Here is a 26,029-nt window from a genome sequence, read left to right as displayed (position 1 = left end):
ATACGTGAATGACCATGAACGATAAGCTCAGGTGAAATAATTATACATAATGCCACCAACAGTAAGGTGTTAGAGAACTGTGGGGAGCATATCCAACCCCTATATATAGCCCTCGTAGCTTCGAGAAAGCATTTGAGTAAGTCGAACCCACAGGAGTTCCCGAGTGTGGATTTGTGGGCTTGTTGGTTCATAGTCTTGAACTTCCTCAGGAGTTATGTAGGCATTGTGGAACCAGGATGTAAAAGAGACACATGTAAAGGCACTAGAAAATATCTACACCGGCCGAAAATTCGAGGCTATTGAAAAGGATTGAAACCAAGCTGAGGGCAGCACAGCTTCCTGTGGAAAGGAATATGACAGGTGTGACGTTAAGAGACAGGAAGAGAGCAGGATGGAAAAAACGCATGTTAATGATATCGTTGTCGATATCAAGAAGATAGCATGGGCAGGGCTTGCAATACGAAGGCAAGGTAACCGATGGTAATAACGGAATGATGGTATTAACGGAAGTTTGGCGAAATGGAATGCAAGAGAAGGCAAAGCGAGTAGGCGGCAGATTCATATGCCGGGATGGGATCAGTGGATCTCGGCTAGTTGGTTCATAATGCACTCAAAAAAGCAGTCAACGTGGGACACCACACGGCAAGGAGACCCGAAACGAGGCAGAACCAGCCTCGTGTCGTGTCTCCTTGCCGTGTGGTGTCCCTCGTTGACTGCTGCTTTAAGGAGATCAGGAAGTTTGCAGGGATAAGGTGGCCACAGTTGACACACGGCAGGGTTAATCGCAGACCTATAGGAGAGGCCTTTGCCCTCCAATGCACCTAGCGTAACTGATGATGAAGCACACTATCCTTGAGCAGTCACATTAACATTTAAGTCATATTTTGCTGTTTCTTTTCCGCTCTTCGGTCAATTCATTATCGAAACATCATCCTGTGAAAGACGCGCCCATCTCATTTAAGCAATCACATTCACAAGAAGCCTCCTCGAAATTTTGGTGGGGCTGTGCAGACTCTGGGATAACGGAGGCCGACGACGAGCCATGGGGCATCAATGTGACGCCACCGGACACCGTGACGCTACACTGGGGACCACCCGCGCGGGGCGTGATCCAGGCACTGTCGTACATCGTGGAGAAGAGGGACCCTTCAGACCAAGACTGGGTGCCCGTAGTCATTGTGGACGCCAACGTGACCAGCTACGTCATTCACGAGCTGGACCTACGCACCGAGCACTGGTTCCGCGTGCTCGCCAGGAGCTCCATGGGGCTGACCACTGTCCTCGAGTCGGATCGGTCTGTGCAGCTGCGGGACGACGAATGTAAGTAGTGAAACGTCGCAGGAGGCACACGGTATGCCAGCGTCATGCTTTGTTCAAAGCTTTATTGGAATGCAGAGAAACGCAAGCGAATTTTAGATCTCCTGTCGTATGGTGGAGAACGGAAAAGCTGAAAATAAACAGAATATTTATTTTATTTATTTATTTAAATACCCTAGGGGCCCGGCTGGGCGTTACTTATGGGGGAGAGCAGGTAGCAAAATTCCACTAGGGTTCACTTCATATATAATGCAAATATAGGGAAAACAGGAATGAAAGAACAAAGCGTGAATTATCAAATTGGGTCGCTGTTTTACATCGTGGGCATGGTGCAATGTGCAACAAACAAAATAATATGTACACGTACATGGCGAAGCACTGGTACAAGACGGCAAGTTCAAACAGACTGCAATGCTGCACCTGATTCAAGGTATGTTAACAACGACGCACGAACAAAGGATGGTTCGTTAATAGCCACAATACTACCAGGTGAAGCATTTCCCTCCCTTATAGCTAAGACTACTGGGGAATTCTGATACTTCTTTGTGTGGGTAAAAATTGATGAATTTTATGCGTGTGGTCGGAACGGGATGGTATGTGATGTGCTGCTGAGATGTGCCTGCGTGCGAAAGATGAATGTTTGTAGTAGAGGGAGCAGAACGACGATAGGTGCAGTAATTTCAATTCAATTCAATTTAATTCAATTTACTTTATTTCGAATCTCTTTTACGGAAAATAGAAAACACTTTTTGGACCCATAGCCAACGGCTAGTTCGGGTCCAAGTCCACAAAATATGTAAAAGCAAATTCAAGAACGGCAGACTTATACAAAATAGCGTAAGCGCAGCACAAGATTAAAAGCAAAGTAGTCTAAATAACACTGGTAGATGACATTCGGCGACACACAAAAAAAGAAAAATAGCTTTGAAAACCTTTTCTGGTTTCTGGACCTTCTGCTCCTGTTTCTGGTGTCAAGGTTTATGTTCCCTCGAGATCAACGCGACCCTTTCCTGCGGACATTTATTGAAGTGAGGCTTTCTTCGGCTTTGCCAAACTATGTTATTTCCAGTGTGGACGGGATGAGATACAGTGCAAGTAGGTTTGCTTTCCGGTTTCTTAATGCTCGCTTCAGTTTGGAATATCTTTCTAATGTCACACGTAAGAAATTGTTAAAAGATTTGCTTGACTCTGTCTTCCCGGAGGCGTGTTCGCCAAATGCAGCCGGTACAGCCAGCGATGACAGCGCCGCCATCCGGCAGGTAGCAGCCACATTAAGGCTGGTTATAAATATTCATTCAGAACGACGGCTTGACATCGCCGCTATGGCGCAGTGGATTAGAGGCACGTGTTGCGTACGGAAGGTCGGCCGTTCGACTCCGCTCTCTGCACTGTAATTTTACTGATTTTTTAATTTAATTTTTTTACAATTTCTTCCCTTTTAGGTCGCAAATCGTGATGCTTAGTGGCATATAACGCCGTTTAAGAGGATTTATTATCCCTTTTAGGTAAGCCGTTGTGACAATCTTTAGTCACCGTGATCAATTCACCGCGGTTTCAAGCCTTGTGGCTGTACAGGCTGCAGTTGGCGAATACGCTTCCCGGAGCCAGTATATCGATCTCTTTAGAGTGGAGGCCAAGCAGGAAATGTTTTAAAAAGAGTACGAAAAATGGTGGTGCCAGCGGGTGTGAACACGTTTTTCTTCAAGTTACGCACAGGGACGTTGCCGGTTAAAACATGGATGGAGGAGAAGGGATTGTTTCTACCATGGTGTGCTGACTGCTTGTTGTGTCACAAACCAGAGTCAATAGAGCACGTCTTTATTGATTGCTGGGATGCGCTGCTCTTTTGGGACGTGCTCCAGCGTACAATAAAGAAAGACTTACCCTTGACGCCGTATGGGATGCCATTCCTGGACGTTGAGCCGGATCTTTATAAATATGGTGTAATTTTCCTTCTTGGCCTGCACAGTATTTGGCGAAGCAGGATGGCTGTACGACACTGCGATGAAGATGCGCGTTCTGTCCGCGATTACTTCAAAGAAAACATATTTAAGCTACGTGAAGTGTACAAGGATCTATGTTTTGGAGATGAAGTTATCGAGTTGATGGGAGAGTTGTGTTCCCTGAAACAGTTTTGATTTTCTCACGCGAGTGAAACACATGTCCGCTCTTGATGTTTGAGAGTGCAGCGCAGAACATATCTATGATCTGTTGTAATCTGTCAAAACAGGCAATAAAGACAAAAAAAGCCTTCGTGGCGGAGTGGTAGCGTCTCCGCTTCAAATGCCAAAGGCCCTGGTTCGATTCCCACCCTCGGCGCAGCTTCTTTTTAAGCAGTGACGCCGAAAGGCGGACAAATCTGCCGACACGGCTGCCGATGCGTCTGTCGACACGGTAGCCGACGCGGGATTCGCCGCTAGGGGGCCAACGGGAGCGGATGCCTGCAACGTCGGCTCCGGCAAACGGTACGTGCTTCTCCTACCCAATCTCTCCTACGACCACTAATCTGCTCGAAAACCGACATAACTGCCTAAGGAGGACAGGAAAGCCGCCCATTACGGGCAAAATCCGACCTATTCTGAGAGAAGAACACTTATCGGACCGAGACGCCAAGCCGCACAGCTAGGCCGCACTAGGATTCCTCCCCTCCGCCGACTCCGTCGGCGACGGCAGCCGTTGTCATGGAGGTAACGGTTGAAGGCCGCACCATCACCGCGGAAGAGCAAAACTCAAGCGACTGGACACCGGTGCTGTATAAAGCCTACGCCTCCCGACCAGCCAGTTCGCCGAAACCTTACCGCTCCGACAACGCTACCTCAGACGCAGCTCACCCGAACGCCAACAACGCGTCGCGCCACGCAGCAGCCGTAACCGGCAGCGGCAAGACGCCGGCACGTCTACCACCTGCGACTAAGGAGGCTCGCCTCGCAGTACAGCGGAGCAAGCAGCTGCCACCACTCCCACCGAACGCTATTCGAGTAGTCGTTCGCCCGCGAGGTGAACTACGACTCCTAGATGTCCCAGCACCCCGGCTCTTGAAGACAGTGCAGACGCAGCTCGATATCATTCCACCGGACGACTTCTGCCTGCGCGTCCACCCGACCAATAATACTTTCACCATGGCAACCACACATTTCCCAACAGTCGAGACTCTCAAGACGCTGACCTCTCTCACCATCGGAGGCAAAACATATCCCTGCGCGGCATACGTAGCACCACCACCGGGGGCTACCAGAGGAGTCATCAAAAACGCGTATGACGACGAGACGCCGACGCAACTGTACCACGACCTGGTGAAAAGAAATCCTGAATACACCATTCTAGCAGCGCGACGCATGGGCAAGACACACTCCATCCTGATCACCTTCGACGAAACCACAGTCCCTCACTCCATCAAATACATGGGAGCCATCCACCGCTGCACCCCATACCGTGGCAGTCCGGATGCCTGTACAAACTGCAGACAGCCGGGTCACCGCCACGACGTATGCCCGAGTCCCAAGACAAATATCTGCCCCCGTTGTGGAACACAACACTCCCAAGAAGACACACTTTGCACGCCCAAGTGCATTCTGTGCGAGGGCCCACACCTGACAGGCACGGGATCCTGCAAGGGACGCAACATCCACCAGCCACGGAAACAGCCAAACCACCGACAAACGCAGCAGCACGACTTAGTCCTATCCAGAGAAAATTTTCCCCATTTGTCATCCGGACTCCCACAGCCCAACCAAAACAAACCAGCTTGGTCAGTGCCGTTGAAACAAGACTGGGACACCTCCGCCTCTTCACACAGGCACACGACATCCTTGCCTGCACAACCTAGTCTACAACAAGCCCTGGCAAAATCTCAGGAGGAGGCAGCAGCGGCTAAAGCAGAAGCTACAGCAGCCCGAGCAGAAGCCGCCGCCTTGCGTCAACACATCGCCAAGCTGGAAGCCCAGATAAGTGCTCTTGCCGCTCGTTCTACCCTTCCACCTGCTCCCGCTCCTACCACATCCCAAACTCCTCCTCCCAACCCGCCTACCGACGATACCTCGTCCTCCCACTCCGAGCCTAATTCCTCTCCTGATTTGCTAGCAATGGAGGCTGACACTGATCCCTTTACTAATTCACCTCCGTGCACAACGCCCTCTCCCTCCACACCCATGTCACTAAACAACATACCAACCCTGCTTGAATCATTTGCAGCTCGCTTTGAGGCAAAACTGCAGGACGCTTTAACTCGCATCAACGAGGAATACACACCCATCAAAGACGCAGTAATCCGCATAACACAAGACAACGCTATTCTTAACCACCGATTCGATGTGCTAACTCAAGGATTCTCTGAACGCTGTAACGATCTTGAGTCCCGACTCCCAAAGCGTGACTCCACACCAAACAGACGCAAGAAGCCCAAAGCACCGGAGGAACAGGCCAACTCTATCCCTACCATAGTTCAGGGCTCCCAACCCCCCGTTACAGCTCCCTCCTCTATAGATTGTCATGATGGCAGTTCCACTCCGTAATCTTACACTCTGGCAGTGGAACTGCCGGGGATTTGGTCACAAGCGTCACGTAATCCACCAACTGCTGTCCTGCGCTACAGGACCCGACATCCTTGCCCTGCAGGAACCCTCAAACCCACTCACCCTACCCGGCTATGCTCCTGTTCTGCCCATATCCCCCACACCCCCTCGGATAGCATTTCTGGTTCGTCGTTCACTCACCACCATCTCCCATTCCATATAGTGATTGAAGACATTGATCACCTTCTTATTGAGCTTGTGCCGCAACACACTCGAGCGAGCAGTGTCTTCATCCTAAATGTATATAGCCACCCTAAGTGCCTTCAAGGTAACTTCGAGCGCCTCTTTGCCCTCGCGAAGCGCATAGCCAACAAGTGCCCCTTACTCGTCGTGGGAGACTTTAACGCCCCACATACAGCCTGGGGTTACCCACACGACACACCGAAAGGACGTCGGGTATGGTTAGCCGCGCAACAAGCCGGTCTCTCCCTTCTCACAGACCCCACCTCTCCTACACGCACGGGAAACAGTGTCTGTAAAGACACTACGCCAGACCTTACGTTCGCACATCGCCTCCCTCACGCCACATGGTGCAACACACAAGAGAATCTTGGTAGCGACCATTTCATCATCGAGATTCTCTTACACATTCAACTACATCGCAGGCCTCCCAGAGGCTCCACTCTTACAAAGTGGGACTCTTTCCGCTCATGTAGAACAGCACGCACTTTCGTTCCCATCACGGACATCACCGCATGGACCGAGCAGCTAAAAAGCGATGTCCGATCCGTAACTTGTACTCTACCCGAAGACTGCCCAAGCGACACAATTGACTCCCGCCTCCTACATTTATGGGAGGCTAAAACAGGCCTAGAGCGCCGCTGGCAAAGGCAGCGATGGAATCGGACACTTAAGCGTCGCCTCGCCCGCCTTAACAAAGAGATAGAAATACACGCAGCGAATCTTTCACGTCAGAACTGGGAATCTATCTGCAACAAGCTTGATGGCAATATGAGTGTGCCTCAGACCTGGAACCTTTTTCGGCGCTTAATAGACTCCACTCACTCTAAGACTGCCCAGAGACACGCCCTCACCAAACTCATACATACTTCAGATATACCTCCACCAGACCTCCTCGAAGACCTTCGAAATCAATACTTCCCCACATACCCTCCTGCACACCACCCTGATTATGCAGGCCCCCCTAACGACCAGCTTGACCAACCCATTACAGAAGCAGAGGTCCAGGCTGAACTCCAGACGCTTAACACGTCCTCAGCCCCCGGCCCAGACGGGGTACATAACAAGGCTCTCAGGAATCTCGACGCACAATCCATTGCTGCACTTACAGCATACTTTAATGAGTGCTGGCGACTGGGCACCCTCCCACCACAATGGAAAGAGGCGAGAGTCATTTTCATACCCAAACCTGGCAAACCTCTGCTTACTTCTAACCTCAGACCCATCTCCCTCACATCTTCTGTTGGCAAACTCATGGAGCATGTACTCCAGCGCAGGCTTTGCCAATACCTAGAAAGCAACAATCTCATGCCCACTAGCATGTTTGGATTTCGACCAGGGCTTTCCACACAGGACGTCTTCTTGCAGCTAAAACATCACATTCTCGACTCACAGACCTCCGACACTAAAGCTATCCTAGGGGTGGATCTCACTAAGGCATTTGATAACGTTACACACTCAGCTATCCTAGAAAACCTTACGACCCTGGGAGTTGGCGCCAGGATGTACAACTACATCCGAGACTTCCTCAGCCACCGCACAGCCACACTTACCTTCGGCGATCACAGCCTACCAGGGATCACGCTGGGAGCACGAGGTACGCCCCAGGGAGCCGTGCTCTCCCCTATTTTATTCAACATAGCACTTCTTCACCTACCACAACAGCTAGCTCAAATTCCCGACATCCATTTCAGCCTCTACGCCGACGACATCACTGTCTGGGCAAACCATGGCAGCGATGCCGAAATAGAAGAACACCTACAATTGGCACTAACCACCATCGACGCATATGTACGGGAGCGTGGCCTGACCTGCTCCCCTTCAAAATCGGAGCTTTTCCTCTACCGGCCCAAGCAACACGATTCAGTCAATGCACCCATCTCCCTCGCTATAGGTACCCATCCCATCCCACTAGTACACAAAATCCGCGTGCTAGGACTAGTTTTCCACTCCCACGGTGCGCACGGAGAAGTCATAAAGACACTTCAAACACACGCTCAACACACCACTCGACTGATTCGCCGCATAGCGAACCGCAGGGCTGGCCTACGCGAGCGAAACACGACTCGCCTCACCCAGGCTTACATCATAAGCCGCACAACATATGCCCTTCCATACTTACCCCTCAAACAGAAGGAGAGAGACCGGGTTAATGCGCTCCTACGTAGTTGCACGAGAACGGCTCTACGTCTTCCCCCCAGCACATCCAACGACCGACTCCTCAAACTCGGTGTACACAACACCTTTGAGGAGCTGAAAGAAGCTACCTTTATGGCACAACTATCCCGTCTATCCAGCTCAGAGGCTGGTCGTACTTTATTGTCCCAGTTGAGCCTGACCCCAATTACAGAGCCTACCGAGGGGGTCCCCCTTTCTGCTACCCTCCGCTCTAACCTCAACGTAACCCCCATCCCCAAGAACATGCACCCTGAGCGAGACAGGGAACGCAGAGTAGCAAGGGCTCGGGTCCTTCACAAACAGTATAGCGAGGACCATGAGGTGGACTACGTGGACGCAGCGGAATATACGACAGGCTCCCGTATGGCCCTGGCGGTAGCCGACAATAATGCAAAGCTTCTAACCTCCAGCTCAATCATTACCAATTCGACCACAGAGGCAGAAGAGGCAGCCATCGCGCTTGCTCTCATTTCTACATCTGCCACAAAAATTATCTCCGATTCCAAATCTGCAATTCTAAATTATGCGAAGGGCTACATATCCAGCACCGCTGCTCGTTTACTACGTTTCTGGCAGCCCCGGCGCCTCATCACCCTCATCTGGACGCCAGCACATGCTGGCCTCCCTGGCAACGAGGAGGCTCATTCCCTAGCCCGAGGTCTCACATTCAGGGCAGGAGTCGAGCCCCCTCTACGAGCCTCGGAGCGCCTGCTCTCCTTCCGTGATATTCTCTCGTACTACCGAGACAAACGAAGGGAATACGCACCCCCAGCTCCATCCCTCACCATACCGCAGGCTACACATTGGCGACAACTACAAACCCGAACTGCTCCATACCCAATACTGCTGCATGCCCGATACCCAGAGCAATTCCCGTCATCATGCAAACTTTGCGGCAAACCAGGAGACTTCTTACACACCCTCCTCACATGCCCCACCTTCCCTCATCCCCCATCACCAACCGCGGCGGAGTCTTACTGGGAGTCTCTTCTGACCAGCTCGTCCGCTCAAGACCAGCGCCGGATCATCTCCAGCGCTCACAGAAGGATTGCGCTCCAGGGGCTATCCTTCGCGTTGTAAGGGTGCCTCCTCCTCACATTGAGGAGGCATCCAAGTGCCATGTAGGGGGCTTCGCCCCCACGATTTACATCATTGGCAATAAAAGTTTCCACCACCACCGCCGACGCGTCTGCTAACGACAGTATGAGGCATTAAAGGTTTTAGCCTTAATATTGACATATTCTTGTAGGCCTTTTATTGCGTAAGCAATACTGCGCCAGGTTTCGAGCCGTCGCGTGGGCCCTGGCGGTGGCCGCAGTTGACCTTAAACAGCGTTGCTTCAGCCGCGCTCCGCCAGACGGCAGCGCCGTCGGCGCGCCGCAGCGGCGCCGAGCAGTTTGCTCTGTCCACGACAGATGGCGCTACTAGTAGGTCCGCCACTTCTGGGCTTCGAAGCTGGCGTTATCAGCATTGGCGCGCAGTGCATCGATGGCATTCGAATGATATCAGTTAAGCAATTGGCGTCATTTCTAGTGAGACCACATGAATAAAAAAAATTACCGACGATTACGTTACTTCCTAATGCGAAATTTGAGCGCAGCAAATAAGTTGTTTCACCTTTTCGATAGATTGAGGCAAAGAAATCGAGCAACACATGTATGCGCTATCACAGAATGTATGCGCTATCACAGGTCTAGCCGTGGGAAGGTGGTCACGTATTCGTCGACGTGCCGGGGCCTACGTGAAATAACCGGCGCGTCGGCAACTGAAGAGCACCCTATCCGCCACACAAGAACAGGGGGGGGGGGGACCCTTTCCTCCTCTTTCTGCATGGCGGCGACGGTGTTCTATGCAGTCACGTTATCTTGACTCTCTAGCGGCGTCAGCGGCATCCAGCGGTATCAGTCGGTCGCTGCTAGCGCTGGGGGGATGAAAGGGGGGCGGAGCTGGTTACGAGGCCGACGACGACGCGAAACCCAGGAACGGACGCCAAAGAGCTGCGCTCTAAAATAACACCGATTAGTGTCTCTTGTCTTGGTGTTTTGCGCTGTTCCGTCACAAATGAGTAACCAACATGCGCAAGCTGCTGTGCTGGACCGAGTAGAAAATTCGTCGAGTTAGGGAATCGAACTATGGTCTCCGGAGTGAGAGACGAGCACGCTAACCACTCCGCCATGCCAGCTCGATAGTTTGGAATGGACAAAGGCGCGTCTAGTGAATACGGTGTCTTCGTTCACACCCATCTTCCTTCCCGTTACGGCGAGGTACAGGTGTCCACCGAGATATGCGAGACAGATACATTTCTTTTCCTCAAAAACCAATTTACCGACGAGTAAGGCGTACAGCCGAACGGGCGATGGCGTTCTGTGAACTCCCTGGCAGCTTGGCGGAATGGTCAGGCGACCAAATATGGCGGCGTCCATGCTGCCGCGCTGTTAAGCGTCTATCAATGCGCGCTTGCCTTGGCGTGAATGCTTTGCTATACAGTCCTCTATGGAGAAGTGACAACGACACGAAGAAGCGAGAAAGCGACAACGTGCACAAGAGACTCCAGAACAGCGTGAAAAACGTCTTGCAAAGTGTCATGCTAAGGATGCAGCTCGGCGACAACGTTCTACCTCGCAGAGTGGTTCCACGTCATCGGTCACCGATGAATCTCAACACCTGACGGCTCAGGAACGCCGCAATGCTACCAGGCGAAGGCAACGCGCCGAGGAATCGCCAGAAGAACGCGCAAATCATTGCTTACGCAATTTACTCGGTTTAACCACAGCTAAACCACGGCCAATTTTTTTCTTCGCTGGAAGGAGCGATGACAGAAGCCGCTGTTTTGGCAGGAATTTTCATTTTAAGCGAGGGAGAGATATCAACGATTAATGCATAAAATGGTTCGGTTGGCCCTTATTTCAGAAGCTCATTGGTTTTACCGCCGTCTTTCCAGGTTCACAAGCGAAAGCTAGTCTTCCGAATGTGAACTGGACAACGCCGCCTCCCAGTCCTTTGTTGTTGGGTTTTTGATTCGTTGCATAGCTGGGTTTTCGTAGCGAAAGCTACATTGGCCACGAACTTGCGATTTCGCTGTGGCAGTGCTCCGAGGAGGCACAGAGACCAACCTTGAGCCGTTGCCTAGCTACCGCCGCAGCTGGCGGATGCCGCGCGCTCGCCGTGCTTCTGGTATGACGTCACACCACTTACCTCGTCGTTGTGCTCGCCTCCGCACGCTTCGCCAGCTGTGTCGCATGATATGTCGGAGGATTGAAAAGGAGCGCCCGCGTGTGCCGCAACCGAGGCGGATGTAGAATGGTGGCGAAGGCTGGGCCGAAAAACGGTTTAGCTCGACTGCAGCACAGCCACTTTGGGCGCCAAAACACTTATATAAAGAAATTCAAAAGTACAAATAAAAATTGTACAAAACAACAAAAAGAAATGAATATTTTAATGCTACGTTTTATAAAATAGGTAAATTATTTCAGCAAAACATTGCGCCGAATTTTGTAATTTTTTGCAACGCTCTTGATGCGCCCTCTGTTTGAGTGTGAGGTGCATTTGCAGCGCGACTTTGCAGGCCTTGTTTCGGCGCCCGGCCACACTGGCCGCGGGAGCTTGCGAAGCGTTTTCTTATCTCCCGCTGTCTGCTATGGCGCGCCTGGGAAAGCGTGTAAATTAAGCTCGCCGGTCGCGAAATGGCCCCTTAGTGAAGTTTTTGTCGTTCTTGCTCGTCGCTTCACTGTCACCGCTTGAGAAGATTTGCACCCCGCCGCACCGCTGCAGCAGTTTTATTGGTTCTATCGTTTCCTTCGGTGTACGGCCAGTGCGAAACCTTTCCCGTCATTGTGTCACGCTCGCACAGTGTTCGTTTCAATCCTTTAGCTCTTCATTTCAAGACGAGTTCGCGGCATGTGAAGAAATTCTGCTCCGTGGCACATTGCGGCAGCGTGTACTGTACCGTTGGTGTCTTACTACACCGCTTCCCACTGTACCTGGCTGTACTTTCACAGGTGAGCTCTTGTCATTGTCGTCTGCTCTAGATGTGCTTTTGTCGGACTTTTTGCGTCTGTTTCGTAGCTTTCATGCTATCCCGGATATTTAAGTAAACCGCAGGGCACGCACTTGCAGTCCTAAGGTGTGCGAAAAAGGCCCACCATTTGTCTTATTTATAGTTAGTTTCCTGCAGCGTACCGTCACCAACGTGAACTTGATATCGGGCTCTCCGGAGCAACCACGTGCCCTCCACTCGTCGCAAGGCCAATTTAAAACCAACTGTGCTGCCTAACAGCTATGAGCATGACATTAATAGGTTTTTCAACACCGTGAAGCCAATTTGAGGATCCCCTCGCAACTGAAAGTGTCGAAACTCAACCACGTGTATGTGCGCCGCCTTGACGGTGCCTTAACTGAATTCGGTCAGCAGTAGTTACTGCTGTTCTACATATACGTGACCGTCAATGTAGTTTTAAACTCATTTCGCTGCTTCGCTCTCGTCACTCTTTCGGCATAGAAAAGGAGCTAGCTGCGTGGTATCAGGCTAGCGTAACCGCACTCTGAGGCCCGGAAGCTTGGCGCGAGCATTTACTGGCACAGTTAAAATATAATGTACTGCATTTAGATGAAAGGAATCATGGCGTAGTGACGTTTGGAGTATATGGTATTGATTTGGGTGCAGTTGTATAACGTGCACGCTGCATCATGTCCAGGTGCGAAACGTGGATGTAGTTCTGCCGCAACCTCATCCTGGAGAAGACGCCGTGCCAGCTGCGAGACCTGAGGGTTTGTTCCAAGCACTTCGCACCGTCTGCGTGTCTGCGGCCAGGATGGCTGCGTCACGATGCTGTGCCTACTAGAAGAACTGGCTGTATTGCATTAAGGATAGTTGCCGGGCCAGTTGGTACATGATCACACCGTAAAACAGCGCGCTTACACCGGACGAAGAAAGAAGACACGCACACACACAGCGCTGAACTTACAACTGCGTCCGGTGTAAGCGCGCTGTTTTACGGTGTGGCTGTATTGAATGTCCTTGTACTTCACTGTAAACTACACTTCTTGTATGTTTTAGTTTGATTAGAATTGCTTCAAATTACTGCGGTTAGCGACAAGAAGCAGGTCTCGAGGTTGCGCGCAGGCCCTACGTATGTTGTAATGCTCTAGCGTTGAGCAGGTTTGTTGATGTTATAACTTGTTCTTAATATTGTCGTGCAGGTGTAAACATAGCTGCTATATTCTTTCAGTGCTCTATGCCCCATGTGTATCTTGGTGCGCCTATTTGATGTCATTTTTTATCTCAATTGAAGTTGCCATAGCATGTTTTCTGTACGTTTAAATTTTCCAACTGGCAACATTTGTAGCACTTCAGGGGTTTTTCCTGTCTGCACTGAGTGTATTGACATGATTAGCCAGCTTAAACAGTGCTACTCTTTGTGCTGCCTGTGACATGCGTTTTTGATGGTGTGCTTTATCACTGTATTCGTTTGGTTGATGTAATAAACCAGCAATATGAAAACGATACTTGCCGTACACTCTGTTGTGAACTGTGCACATGAGCCAGTGCTTTGTGGATCATACCTTGGTATACTCAGAGACCAAGTACTTGTAAAGGTACTTGCACCAGCATTTGCGCTGCGATTTATGCATACCTAGCCTAGGTGTGTCTAGGGTTGCTGCCTTTCTACGCTGCCTTTTTTGGCAGCAACTTTCATTGGGTTTCCAATTGCTCATAAATAAGGATATCACTAGCAGGAACTCGAACACATTTGACTGGCAAAAGTTGGCGCGCGTTGAAAGGCAACAACCTCCAAGGGACGCGGTCTCGAAAATGCGGATTCTACAAAAAACAAAAAAAATAACTGATTTATAATTCGCGTCAAAAGCATACCTCGTCGCCTTTTCCGAGCTACTGCCATAGCGTGGGCCGACCAATTGGCAGATGTTACTGAGTGTTTTGCGTCCGAGGGCATGGTACAACCGGAGACGTCCCTGGATCGCATCGATATTAGCTCCGGGCTATCAGCCACTCAACAGCGCGACCTACGCGCCCTACTGCTTCAATACCAAACCTGCTTCGCATCCTCCTCGAAAGTGCGGCAAACGGCGGTCACAAAGCATCGAATCATCACTTCCGATGATGCTCGCCCCATACGACAGCAGCCGTACCGCATTTCCCCGAAGGAACGCGACGCCATCCAAACGCAGGTGAAGGAGATGCTTACAGACGGCATAATTCAGCCTTCTAAGAGCCCGTGGTCGTCGCCTGTTGTTCTGGTAAAGAAGAAGGATGGGACTTTGCGCTTTTGCGTCGATTACCGTAAGCTGAACGCCATAACGAAAAAGGACGTCTACCCGCTGCCTCGCATCGACGACTCACTCGACAGACTTCGCCGCGCCAAGTATTTTTCCTCGATCGACCTAAAGAGTGGATATTGGCAGATTGAGGTTGATGAACGTGACCGCGAAAAAACTGCCTTCATCACACCCGACGGCCTATATGAATTTAAGGTGTTGCCCTTCGGCCTTTGTTCAGCGCCTGCGACGTTTCAGCGCATGATGGACACTGTCCTGGCTGGCCTCAAATGGCAAACCTGTTTAGTTTATCTAGATGACGTGGTGGTGTTTTCAGAAACCTTCGACCAACACCTTGAACGACTGCGGACCGTGCTGGATGCCCTGCGGTTGGCCGACTTGACACTTAAACCCGAGAAGTGCCACTTTGGCTACAAAGAGCTCAAGTTTCTTGGCCATGTTGTGAGCGCCGACGGTGTAAAACCCGACCCCGAGAAAACTGCCGCCGTAGCCGAGTTTCCCCGTCCTACTACAAAGAAAGCGCTCAAGCGCTTCTTGGGTTTGTGCGCCTACTACCGCCGTTTTATCGCAGACTTCTCCAACATCGCTGAACCCTTGACCCGCTTAACGCGTGAAGATACACCGTTCGTCTGGACTGCCGCGCAAGAGGCTGCTTTCACAGAGCTGCGACAACGGCTGCACACTACCCCTGTGCTTGCTCACTTTGATGAGGAGGCTGCTACCGAGATACACACCGACGCTAGCAATATTGGGCTTGGTGCCGTCCTCGTTCAGCATCAAGAAGGCGTGGAACGTGTGATCGCGTATGCAAGTCGCACACTCTCGCGCACCGAAATCAACTATTCCACCTCAGAAAAGGAGTGCCTCGCCGTCATCTGGGCCACGATGAAATTTCGGCCCTATATCTACGGTCGCCCTTTCAAAGTCGTCACAGACCACCATTCCTTGTGCTGGCTGATCAATCTCCGGGACCCATCAGGCCGCCTGGCACGCTGGAGCCTTCGCCTTCAGGAATTTGATTATACAATTGTCTATAAGTCCGGACGTAAACACGAAGATGCCGACACGCTCTCGCGCGCACCCGTTGAGCAAGCTGATGACAGCGCAGAGGACGACCATCGTTTCCTAGGTGTGGTCAGCAGTTCGGACTTGGTGGCAAGGCAGCGTGCTGACGCTGGCCTGCGGTCTGTCATGGATCACCTAGAGGGCCATGCTTCCAACGTACCTCGACCCTTTTCCCGCCACCTGTCCTCTTTTTGTATTCGCAATGGCGTACTCTACAAGAAAAACTCACGTAACGGTGACCGGACCTACCTCCTAGTCGTACCATCAGACCTCCGCGACGACATCCTTTCAGCGTGTCATGATGAGCCCACATCTGGCCACTTGGGATTTGCACGCACGCTCGCCCGAGTGCGTCAGGCCTATTATTGGCCTAAACTTGCAGCGACCATTCATCGCTACGTCAGAGGTTGCCGTGAGTGCCAGCGTCGTAAGTCGCCACCGCTAAAGCCTGCAGGTTTGCTCCATCCAATTGAACCACCTCGCACACCTTTTGACCAAGTCGGCATTGATCTTCTGGGCCCATTTCCTGTATCAGCATCTGGCAATAAGTGGATTATAGTTGCGACTGATTATTTGACGCGCTATGCGGAAACCAAGGCGGTGCCGCGCAGTACATCCTCGGAAATCGCGCATTTCTTCATACACCACATCGTTTTACGACACGGCGCCCCGTCTTCCGTAATCACCGACAGAGGCACTGCGTTTACTGCGCAGCTCTTGCACGAGGTGTTCCAGCTGAGTCACACGACCCACCGCAAGACTACTGCATACCACCCGCAGTCAAACGGGCTCACGGAGCGCCTCAACAAAACCTTAGCGGACATGCTCGCCATGTACGTCGATGTACAGCACAAGACCTGGGACGAGATCCTCCCATACGTGACGTTTGCCTATAACCCGGCGCTTCAGGAAACGACTCGCTTTACGCCGTTTCGCCTCGTCTACGGGCGTGACGTACAGACAATGCTCGACGCCATGCTTCCGTGCGCCCCTGACGACCAGGAGCTCACGTCGGACGCCGAGGAGTTTACCCGGCACGCAGAGGAAGCCCGGCAACTGGCCCGTATGCACATCCGACGGCAGCAGGCCACGGATGCAAAACGCTACAACCAACGACATCGACACGTAGAGTACCACCCCGACGACAAAGTGTGGGTATGGACCCCAGTACGTCGCCCAGGTCTGTCGGAGAAGCTCCTGAGCCGCTACTTTGGACCGTACACAGTGTTGCGCCGTATCACGGATGTGACGTATGAAGTCCTCCCCGATGGCACTCTACCGAGTTCGCGCCGTCGACCTCAGCCTGAGGTCGTGCACGTACTGCGCATGAAGCCTTACTGTACACAGTAAGGGACGTAGCCTCTTCCGCGTGTTCTTTTTATTAGTGCCTGCAGCCGTTGAGCGGCATGTGACCGTTTGTTCACTTGCTTACTTCCTCCCGTTCACTCAATGTGCGCCCACGTTTTTGCTTTCTTTTTTGGGGAGGGGGAATAATGCCGCCAGGTGTCCCCGAGCGGCGCCGAAAGGACGAAGTGAGGAACTCGCGTGCTCTCGGAGCTGGGACTCTGCTTCTCTGTTGGCGGCTTGCGCCTAGCCTGTGTGATTAAGGACCCATCCGTGACAATACGTATGAGTGACGTCATTCAACGTCACTCATCCGTAGGTTGCCCCCTAAAATAGGGGCGCTGGGGTGCCCCATGAGCCGCCATTTTTGGACCAATGGGTGTCTATGGAGCCTTCGCTACCTTGGTATATCTACCTTGCCGCAACCACAGTTGAGGCGGCAGTATGGCAGAGTATCTCAGCGGAAAAGGGCGGCGGATGCTGCCAACGTCTCCGCGTCGACATCGTCCACATGTTCGGTTGCCTTTCACTCTGTATAACCTGGCTCAGCCGAGCTGAGCCACAGCCAATTTTCTCGCATGCCCATACCATATAAGTCCGCCACTTGACCGCAGAAGGCGCAATGCGGATCGTACGAATTAGGAAACATATAGCTGAATTTCGTTTGTTTGGTTTATGCGGGTTTTATGTCCCAAAGCGACTCAGGCTATGAGGGACGCCGTAGTGAAAGGCTCCGGAAATTTCGACCGCCTGGAGTTCTTTAACATGCACTGTCATCACACAGTACGTGGGGCTCTAGAATTTCGCCTCCACCGAAATTCGACCGCCGCGGCCGGGATCGAACCCGCGTCTTTGGGGTCAGCAGCCGAGCGCCATAACCACTGAGGCATCGCGGTGGTTATATAGCTGAAATTGAGAGGATTTATATGAGTATTCAATGACAATTTCCTTAAAATGACCCTTTGCTCCCTGTTCAGATTTTTGTGCGGTTCGTCGTACACTTTCCTCGTTAATCTCAAATGTTGGAGTAAATCCCCATAGGTTACTAGTGCATCAGAATAATTACGTTCCTGGGAATCTTGGGGGAAGCCGAGGTAACAGCGCGCGGGCAGCGGGGCGAGCTCCTTCGTTTCCAACATCCGCAGAGTGTCCCGGTGTCGATATGGCTGTGGATTTAAACTCTGTATCTTCTTTAGTACTGAGTATCCTGTTTGCGTGTTTACAGTTACGACATGCAGTCTGGGAGTCGGTAATTGCACACTATAGCTTTCTGGAAACCATCGCCAAACCCATCGCTGCTTCCTCAGCCTGGGCGATTCCCTGGCATTGAATTGATGCCCCATTAACTAATTTCCCATGCTATCGCTGATATCCCGTTGAGCGCTCCTGCCGCGTCCACGTAGATTGCCCCTTCCATCGCGCCCCATGTTCTCCTGATGGCGTTCGCCCTTGCCTTTCTTTCCGTTTGATATTCGGGGTGCATATTTCTCAGAATGGGCTGCACCTCGATCTTGCTTCTACGCTGATCTCCCAAATCCTCTCTGTCCTCCGTAGACCAAATGCATGGGAGCCCTAGTCTATCGAGTACGTCCCTTCCTGTCCTGCTTCCTGGTAGCCGTATCCTCTGTGATATCGAATGGCCTTCAGTAATTTCATCTACAGTATTGTGATTTCGCTTAGTAAAACACGTTGCGGTGCTAGATGGTGATGCATTTTATTTTCTTCAAAATTAAACAGCGCTAACTTTTCAGACGAATACACAGATAGACATGACAGGATGGGCGCCTACTCCAGCTATGTTTATTGACACATATTTTCGTTGAAGATATATGAAAGACCACTGTGAACGCACGCGCATCTACAACTGACCACAGAAGGAAAGGAAAGGAAAGAAGGAAGGGAAGTTTTAATTTTTTCTTCTTTTTTCCCCCAATGATGACAGCAAAAGTAGATTAACACGAGCAGACTGCATTTCGTCTCCTGTTTTAAGCAAAGTGAAAATGCTGGTATGCAGGAAGACAGAGGTGGTGCTTACACACATGTCGCCTCTCACCTTGATAAAAAAGGCTTCGGATATTTACTGTGCTAATCTATCTTTTCTCCTGGACAGAATTTTGATTTTATCAAGCCGTGGCTCACAGTTCTAATCGTTTAGATCCTTGCAAGAACGGCAACGGGCGGGCAGATACATGCATGAGTCTGTTGTGTTTCCCAAGGTTCGCTCATATTCCCTGGCACGTTCGTTAACACAACGCCCTGTCTGGCCAACGTACACACAAACTTCCCCGCAAGAAAGGGGGATCTCATAGACCACACCCATGGCACACCGCACAAAGGGCTTAGCGTGTTTTTTTTTCACAGCCGGATGTTACAGGACCACTGCTGCTGACTTTAGGGCACATCTTGGTCAGTTTACAAGGTGCAGAGAACACCATCGGAACGCCGTACTTGTTGCCCACCCTTTTCAGGTTATGGGACACCTTGTGGATGTATGGCGTAACCATTGGTTTGGCATTCCCAGGTCTTTCTATTCTGCGTGTCTTCTTTTGCCTTCCTTTGAATTTCTGTAGGAGCGCCTCGGTGACAGCTGTCAACACGTGGCCAAGGAGCCCTGCTTTTCGCAGTCTGGCTACCTCACCCCGAACGCTCTCTTGTATCAAGTGAGGGCATGACTTGACCAGTGCGGTTTCTAGAGAAGGGGTCGCAATAGCCCTCTTAACAGTTTTCCGTTGGGCCGAATCAAAAGGCAAAAAAATCTTTCTTGGCTCTAGGGCGGTAGCACCAGCATACACACTTATCTCCGAGCATGATGTTCAGGTCTAAAAACTGGAGGCGGTTAAGCACAGGTAACTCGTACGTAAAAGAGAGCCCTTTTCCATGCTGTCCGAACTGTTCTATCTAAAATATTCATCGCAATTTCCTCATACCGGCCTTGGTCACTTTTCCTTAAAAGTACTAAAAATCATCTACATATCTAAAAGTCTTCAAGACATTGCCTTCGTCAGTTAATGAAGCCAAAGCGTTGTCGAATGATGCAAGAAAAATGTTACACAAAACTGGAGCGACAAATGATCCAATGCAAATGCCCTGGCGCTGTATATAGCGCCGGTTGTTAAACTGGATAAAAGTAGCGTTGATATAAAATTCTCAAAGTGACATAAAATTGTCTACGCTTAAGCCGGCCGTATTTTGGAAGGCGATAGTACCATTTGTTTCAATGCACTGTTTGACAGGAATAAACAGGTCCTTATGTCGTATAGAATAGAACAGATCTTCTACGCCTATGGAAAAGGCATATTCAATTTGCTCTCCTTCCAACATACTGGCAACTTCCAATGAATTCTTGGTGGCAAAGGGATTAGAAAGAACGAGATTATTTAATTGCCTAAGCATGAACCTACTAATATGTTGCTGCAAGGTCCCTTTCTCGCTAACAATCGTCCTGAAGGGTGCATCGAGTTTATGACTTTTCACCGCGAAGAACACGGACAAGGTGTTCACTCGAGAGTCCACAGTGGCTCTTGCATTCACAGTATTGTCACGGCTTGACGTAGCCGGCGGCGAGAACGGGTGAAGACAGAGAGCACAGAACAAAACAGGCAGGTCCACCAGCAGCAACGTCGTCGTCGGCGCGCCGCAATCGCTACTCGTCTTTTTCTTCCACTCGCGACACTACCTCCCCCTATAAAGAAGCATCGTCCCGATGCTAGCACGGAAGCAAGAGCACAGGAAAGAAAACCACACACGCGCCCAGCAACTCCTGCTGGCCAGTGTAAAAGGGAGTGGTAAAATCAGTTCGGGTCCAGGCGATCATCGCGCGTAATACGGTTTAAGCCGCACTACGTGCACTATTTCAGGGCGGGGAGGTAGTGTCGGCGTCTTGATCAAAATGGCCTAGTATGGGGGATGTTGCAAGGGCGTGTTTTAATTGGCGGAATGCTGATTGTTGCTCCTCGGTCCACTCAAAGACAACGTTATCCTTCGTCAGGCGGTAAAGTGGCGCCGCGATCTGGGCAAAGTTCCGTACGAAACGTCGGAAGTATGCGCAGAGACCAAGAAAGCTTCTGACGGTCTTCTTGTCCGACGGTGGAGGGAAGGATGCGACGGCGGCCGTTTTCTCGGGGTCTGGCTTCACACCCACTTGGCTGACGATGTGACCAAGGAACTTTAGTTCACTGTATGCGAACCGGCACTTCGAAGGCTTGAGCGTGAGTCCGGCGTTCAGAAGAGCTTGAAGAACCGCTTCAAGACGCACCAGATGGTCTGCGAAAGTGCTTGAGAAGATGACAACGTCATCCAGATACACGAGACATGTCTGCCACTTTAGACCGGCGAGCACAGTATCCATGACTCGTTGAAATGTCGCGGGCGCTGTACACAGGCCAAACGGCATCACCTTAAACTCGTAGAGGCCATCCGGGGTTATAAATGCAGTCTTTTCGCGGTCGCGCTCATCCACTTCAATTTGCCAGTATCCACTCTTCAAGTCGATGGACGAAAAATAGCGGGCATGACGAAGACGGTCTAGGGTGTCGTCGATGCGTGGTAGTGGATACACGTCCTTCTTGGTCACCTTGTTGAGTCGCCGGTAGTCGACGCAAAATCGTAGGGTCCCGTCTTTTTTCTTCACTAGTACTACAGGTGCGGACCACGGACTGTTGGATGGTTGGATGACGTCGTCCTTTATCATTTCGCGCACTTGCTCCTGTATGGTTTCCCTTTCCTTCAAGGAAACGCGGTACGGCGGCTGACGAATCGGGTGCGTTGTGGTGTCGACAATAATTCGATGCTTGGCGACGGGTGTCTGGCGAACTCGGGATGTCGTCGCGAAACAGTTATTGTACCGATGCAAAAGAGAGAGCAGTTCACGTGTTTGGGAAGGCTCAAGTTTGGGGTCGATATCCAGGGGCAACGTTGCATGGTCTCGAGACTCGGGCGGGGCCGCCTCTGTAGGCAGCGCAACAGCTTCACGAACGCCTCTAAGTTCTTCCATTTGGGCTATAACTGACCCTTTTGTCAGGTGCTGCGGCTCGTTCCTGAAGTTGGTCACGAAGATGTTGGCACACCCTCGTCGAACATTTGCGACCCCTCGCGCAACACCAATGCCACGCGTAAGTAACAGCTGGACACTGCCTTCCAGAACGCCTTCTCCACATGCTGTTGTATCGGCTCGGACCGGCAGGAAAACTGTCGACAACGGCGGCAAGTGGACATGGTCGGCATCAACTTTCATCGCAAAGCCTGTGGCCCGAGGCGGTACTGGCGATGAAGAACGTGCGCGGAGGGTCAACCTGTTCTGCCCTATGTCGATTACGGCGCCATATTCACGGAGAAAATCCATGCCCAGAATAACATCTTTAGAGCAATTCTCCAATATCACGAATGTGGCGGGGCACGTCTCACCGTGGATCTCGACGCGGGCAGTGCACTTGCCAACAGGGTTTACGATGTGGCCTCCCGCGGTACGTATGGGCGGTCCGTCCCACTGGGTGGTAACCTTGCGAAGACGCCGAGAGAAACTTCCGCTGAAGACCGAGTAATCGGCGCCGGTGTCCACAAGCGCCGTTACGTCGCGTCCGTCGATCAGAATGTGCACATTGCTAGAGGTTACAAAACGATTCGCGCTTCCAAGGATGCCATCGGTCGAGCTGGGACATTCCAACGTAGGCGGAGGTTCTTTACTTCGTGCGACTCCGGCAACGCCACCTCCAGGCGTCGCCGTACTCAGTTTTCCCGAAGTGGCGAAAGGCTCTCACGGCGAGACCCGCGAGAAGGGGATGGTGGGCGGCGAGGTGGCGGCGACCGGGAGGTGCGAGGAGAAGCTATAACCGGTGATGGAGAACGTCGAAGGTAGTCTTGTATGTCGCGGGGCTGTTCACCGTAGCGGGGGCACGGATCAGCCCGGTTAAAACCCCTTAGGCCAAGCTCACGGTATGGACAGGAGCGATACATGTGGTCAGGCTCACCGCAGTGAAAACACAATGGTCGCCGGTCCGCAGTCCTCCAGATGTCGGTCTTCCTGCGTCTCGGCGGTCCCAGGCGGGCATCAGACGGGTGCAGGAACTCGCGGCGTTGAAGGCCAGAATCGGGAGCGCTCTGGACTTGGCGGCGGCGTAGCTCAGAGTTGGTGGGTCGGCTGCAGCTACAATTGGGATGTCTTCTGGCGCCAGCGTGTGTCGCAGTTCCTCGCGAACGGCCGACGCGATGGAGACAGAGGCGGGCTGCTCAGGAGAAGGGAAGAGCTTTTTCAGCTCCTCGCGGATGACGTCGCGAATTATTTCTCGAACATCGGCTAGACCAACTCCGCCCAGGCCAGACGAGGCAAGACTTGAGACGACAGGAAGGGCGCTCAGTCTCTGAAAGTGACTGGTTCTTGTCGCCAATGCGTGCTCGATATTTGTAGCTTCGGCGACAAATCCGGCTACTGTGGTCGGAGGATTGCGTATGAGGCCTCCAAAGATGTCATTCCGGACACCCCTCATCAACGCCCGTACCTTTTTCTCCTCAGTAGCCCGCGGGTCGGCGCGGGCACTCAGACGCAGCACGTCTTCGACGAAGCTCCTGACGCTTTCGGTGGGTCCCTGGATGCGAGCGTGGAGCAGATCTTCTGCTTGCTGTCGCCGGTGTTGGTTCGCGAACGTGCGCACCAGTTCGCTCTTGCATGTCTCCCATGATGTTAAAGAAGCCTCATGGTTCTCAAACCAATACTTTGCTGTGGCTTCCAGGGAGAAGTACAGATTCTGCAGGCATTGGTCGGGAGTCCACCCGTTATGTCGAGCTACTCTTTCATAGTGCTGGACCCAGTCTTCAACATCGTCGAGGCCATCGCCACGGAACGGGACGACAGATCTTGGAGTGACAGGCACGTAGACGATCCTCGACGCAATCGCGGGGTCGGTTTGTTGTGACTGGGACGCCATGGTGACGTTGGCTGTCCTAGATGTCCGCGATCCCTCGGGCAAGAGTCCGAATTCCGGCGCTTGGCCTTGCTGACGTCGGCTAGCGCGAGTCTCAGTTTCTGCCGAGGGCTCCTCCAAGAAAACTCGACGGCCAGGACTTAGGACGGGGCTCGAACTACGAGGCGGGGTGCGCTGCATGAGATGCGTTACCCAGCACCTCCACCAAATGTCACGGCTTGACGTACAGGCCGGCGGCGAGAACGGGTGAAGACAGAGAGCACATAACAAAACAGGCAGGTCCACCAGCAGCAACGTCGTCGTCGGCGCGCCGCAATCGCTACTCGTCTTTTTCTTCCACTCGCGACAGTATTGTGAATGCCGATGTGTAGTAATCTTTCTTTTCCTGCGTTGACCGGGACACCAAGTGCTCTTTTATATACTTTGCTTATTTGACGTCCAGCTCGTTCTCACTTTTCTTCCATTTCAGATATAGTGCTGTGTAAGCGATCCTGCTCGCAATAAAAGCCTGTATTACCTGTATGGTTTCATTTTCCTTTGGTCCATGCTTGTGGGTTGATACCCTACTAATCATATACTCGCCACTTGTTCAGTTGTTGCCTGCAATCTCCTAACCACTTCCGCTTTGTTGCCCTTGGCGCCTATTAACAGACCTAAGAATTTCGCATGTGGCACTTCTTGAATTTGCGCTCCCCCGACAAATACTATAACAGGCTCAGAGTCTCCTTTCTTCCTAAATATTAGTTTCATTTTAAATGGCAAAAAAAGTCAGACCTGTACGGACGGTGGCTCCATGCTGAGTTCAAACTGCGAAGTAGTGCATTCTCGCTGCGTCATTTAAATAAATATACTACATGTTTTCTTTTTTTGCATCTAGTCATCCTTTCTCGCTCGGTTAATCCTGGTTTCTCATGTGCTCTTAAAATATTTTGAAAGCACAGGCTGCCACTATGCTAACAATCGGCAATCGTTACTGTCGGCAACGCTGTTACAGGAAAAAAAAAAAAAAAAAAACAGGGATCTGTGATAGATATGGCCAGTGTTATTTCATTGGTATTTTTTTTGTAAAACCTTCTATGCATATCGGTTTACGTCACACTGATTACTGTCACTGCCTGCCGAGGCCTGTCGCGCCTCTCTATGTCAGGTTTCGCAGGCGCCGACAGCCACAGGAAAGCTAAATTATCACTGTACCCCAAAATTCTGGACTAGCGCATTTTTAGAACGGAAAGTTGTTTATGAACGCATTTTCTTTCGCATATCGTAAGCTTCCACCCTAATAATCAATTTGCACTCAGATCCCTCCTCGTGATGAATGTAGTTTTCTGCTATTTATTGCCAAAAATGCACTCCGTTGGTTTTCTACAGGAGTCCCAACTATTCGGTGGGAACGCAAAACAAATATTAAAAGATTTTGCTAGACTCCAGAAGTTTAGATGATTCCGTCAATACGTTCACAGCAGTATTTTACAGTATTCCACAGTTCCCTCAAGATTAAAAGTAATCTCCAAGGAAGCCGGAAATTGTCCAAAAATTACGTCTTAAGTTCTTTATACCGTGTTTCTCAGCCGCACAGCTACGTTTTTTCGCGCAAGAAGCTTTTGACTGCCGCAAAAGAAAATGTCTCCGGTAAAAATACTGACCCTTTGATGAAACCACGAAACGGGTGCTAGGAAGAATGGGGGCCGCAAAGTGAAGAAAGTGAACATTTTTCTTAGCCTGAGGACTTATCAAACTTTCAAACATTGCGGGCTTTTTAAAACCACAGCTGCCGCAATTCAACGCCAATAAGTGCAAACACGTGCATTGCCAGCGCCCTCTTTCGAGGAAAATTAGAATGAATCTCCGGCAAGGGGCTCCTGTGCTGCCCTACTTCGGAAGCGCGGCGCTCTCGAGAGGATTTCCTGAACGGAGGCGCGATTACTGAATATTGATATCTCCTATTTAAACCCTCTTCTAGGTCATACCTAAAGGCGCCGTCGGTGGTATGGATATGGTGCAGCTGGCCTGTCGCTGTACATTGCTCGAGAATATAATAACTCTGTTTGCAAGAGTGGTCTCTACCGCAAATAAGTAAAGCAAAAAAAAGCTCGTGAGCCTAGCATTCGTCTTATTCTTTTCGTGATTGCAATTATGACCTCTTTACAGCTTTAAGACGGA

General features: G+C 51.2%; 2 protein-coding genes across 2 annotated transcripts in view; both read left to right on the top strand.

The window, feature by feature from the left end:
- MnM (myomesin and myosin binding protein) overlaps window positions 1–26,029 on the top strand; it is an 82,450-nt gene that overhangs the window by 5,292 nt on the left and 51,129 nt on the right. The window contains exon 3 of the mRNA XM_089544229.1: window positions 1,012–1,320. Within this exon, the coding sequence (XP_089400355.1) occupies window positions 1,012–1,320 (309 nt within the window). The remainder of the gene's footprint in view (window positions 1–1,011; window positions 1,321–26,029) is intronic.
- LOC149341950 (uncharacterized) lies at window positions 3,747–5,993 on the top strand. The gene has a single exon (XM_089542047.1). It carries the CDS (start codon window positions 3,999–4,001, stop codon window positions 5,826–5,828), a length of 1,830 nt encoding a protein of 609 aa, XP_089398173.1. The 5' UTR covers window positions 3,747–3,998; the 3' UTR covers window positions 5,829–5,993.

Source organism: Amblyomma mixtum, chromosome 5, assembly GCF_055824585.1.
Source record: "Amblyomma mixtum isolate Tamu chromosome 5, ASM5582458v1, whole genome shotgun sequence".
Lineage (NCBI taxonomy): Eukaryota > Metazoa > Arthropoda > Arachnida > Ixodida > Ixodidae > Amblyomma > Amblyomma mixtum.
This window is presented reverse-complemented; position numbering and strand designations above follow the sequence as displayed.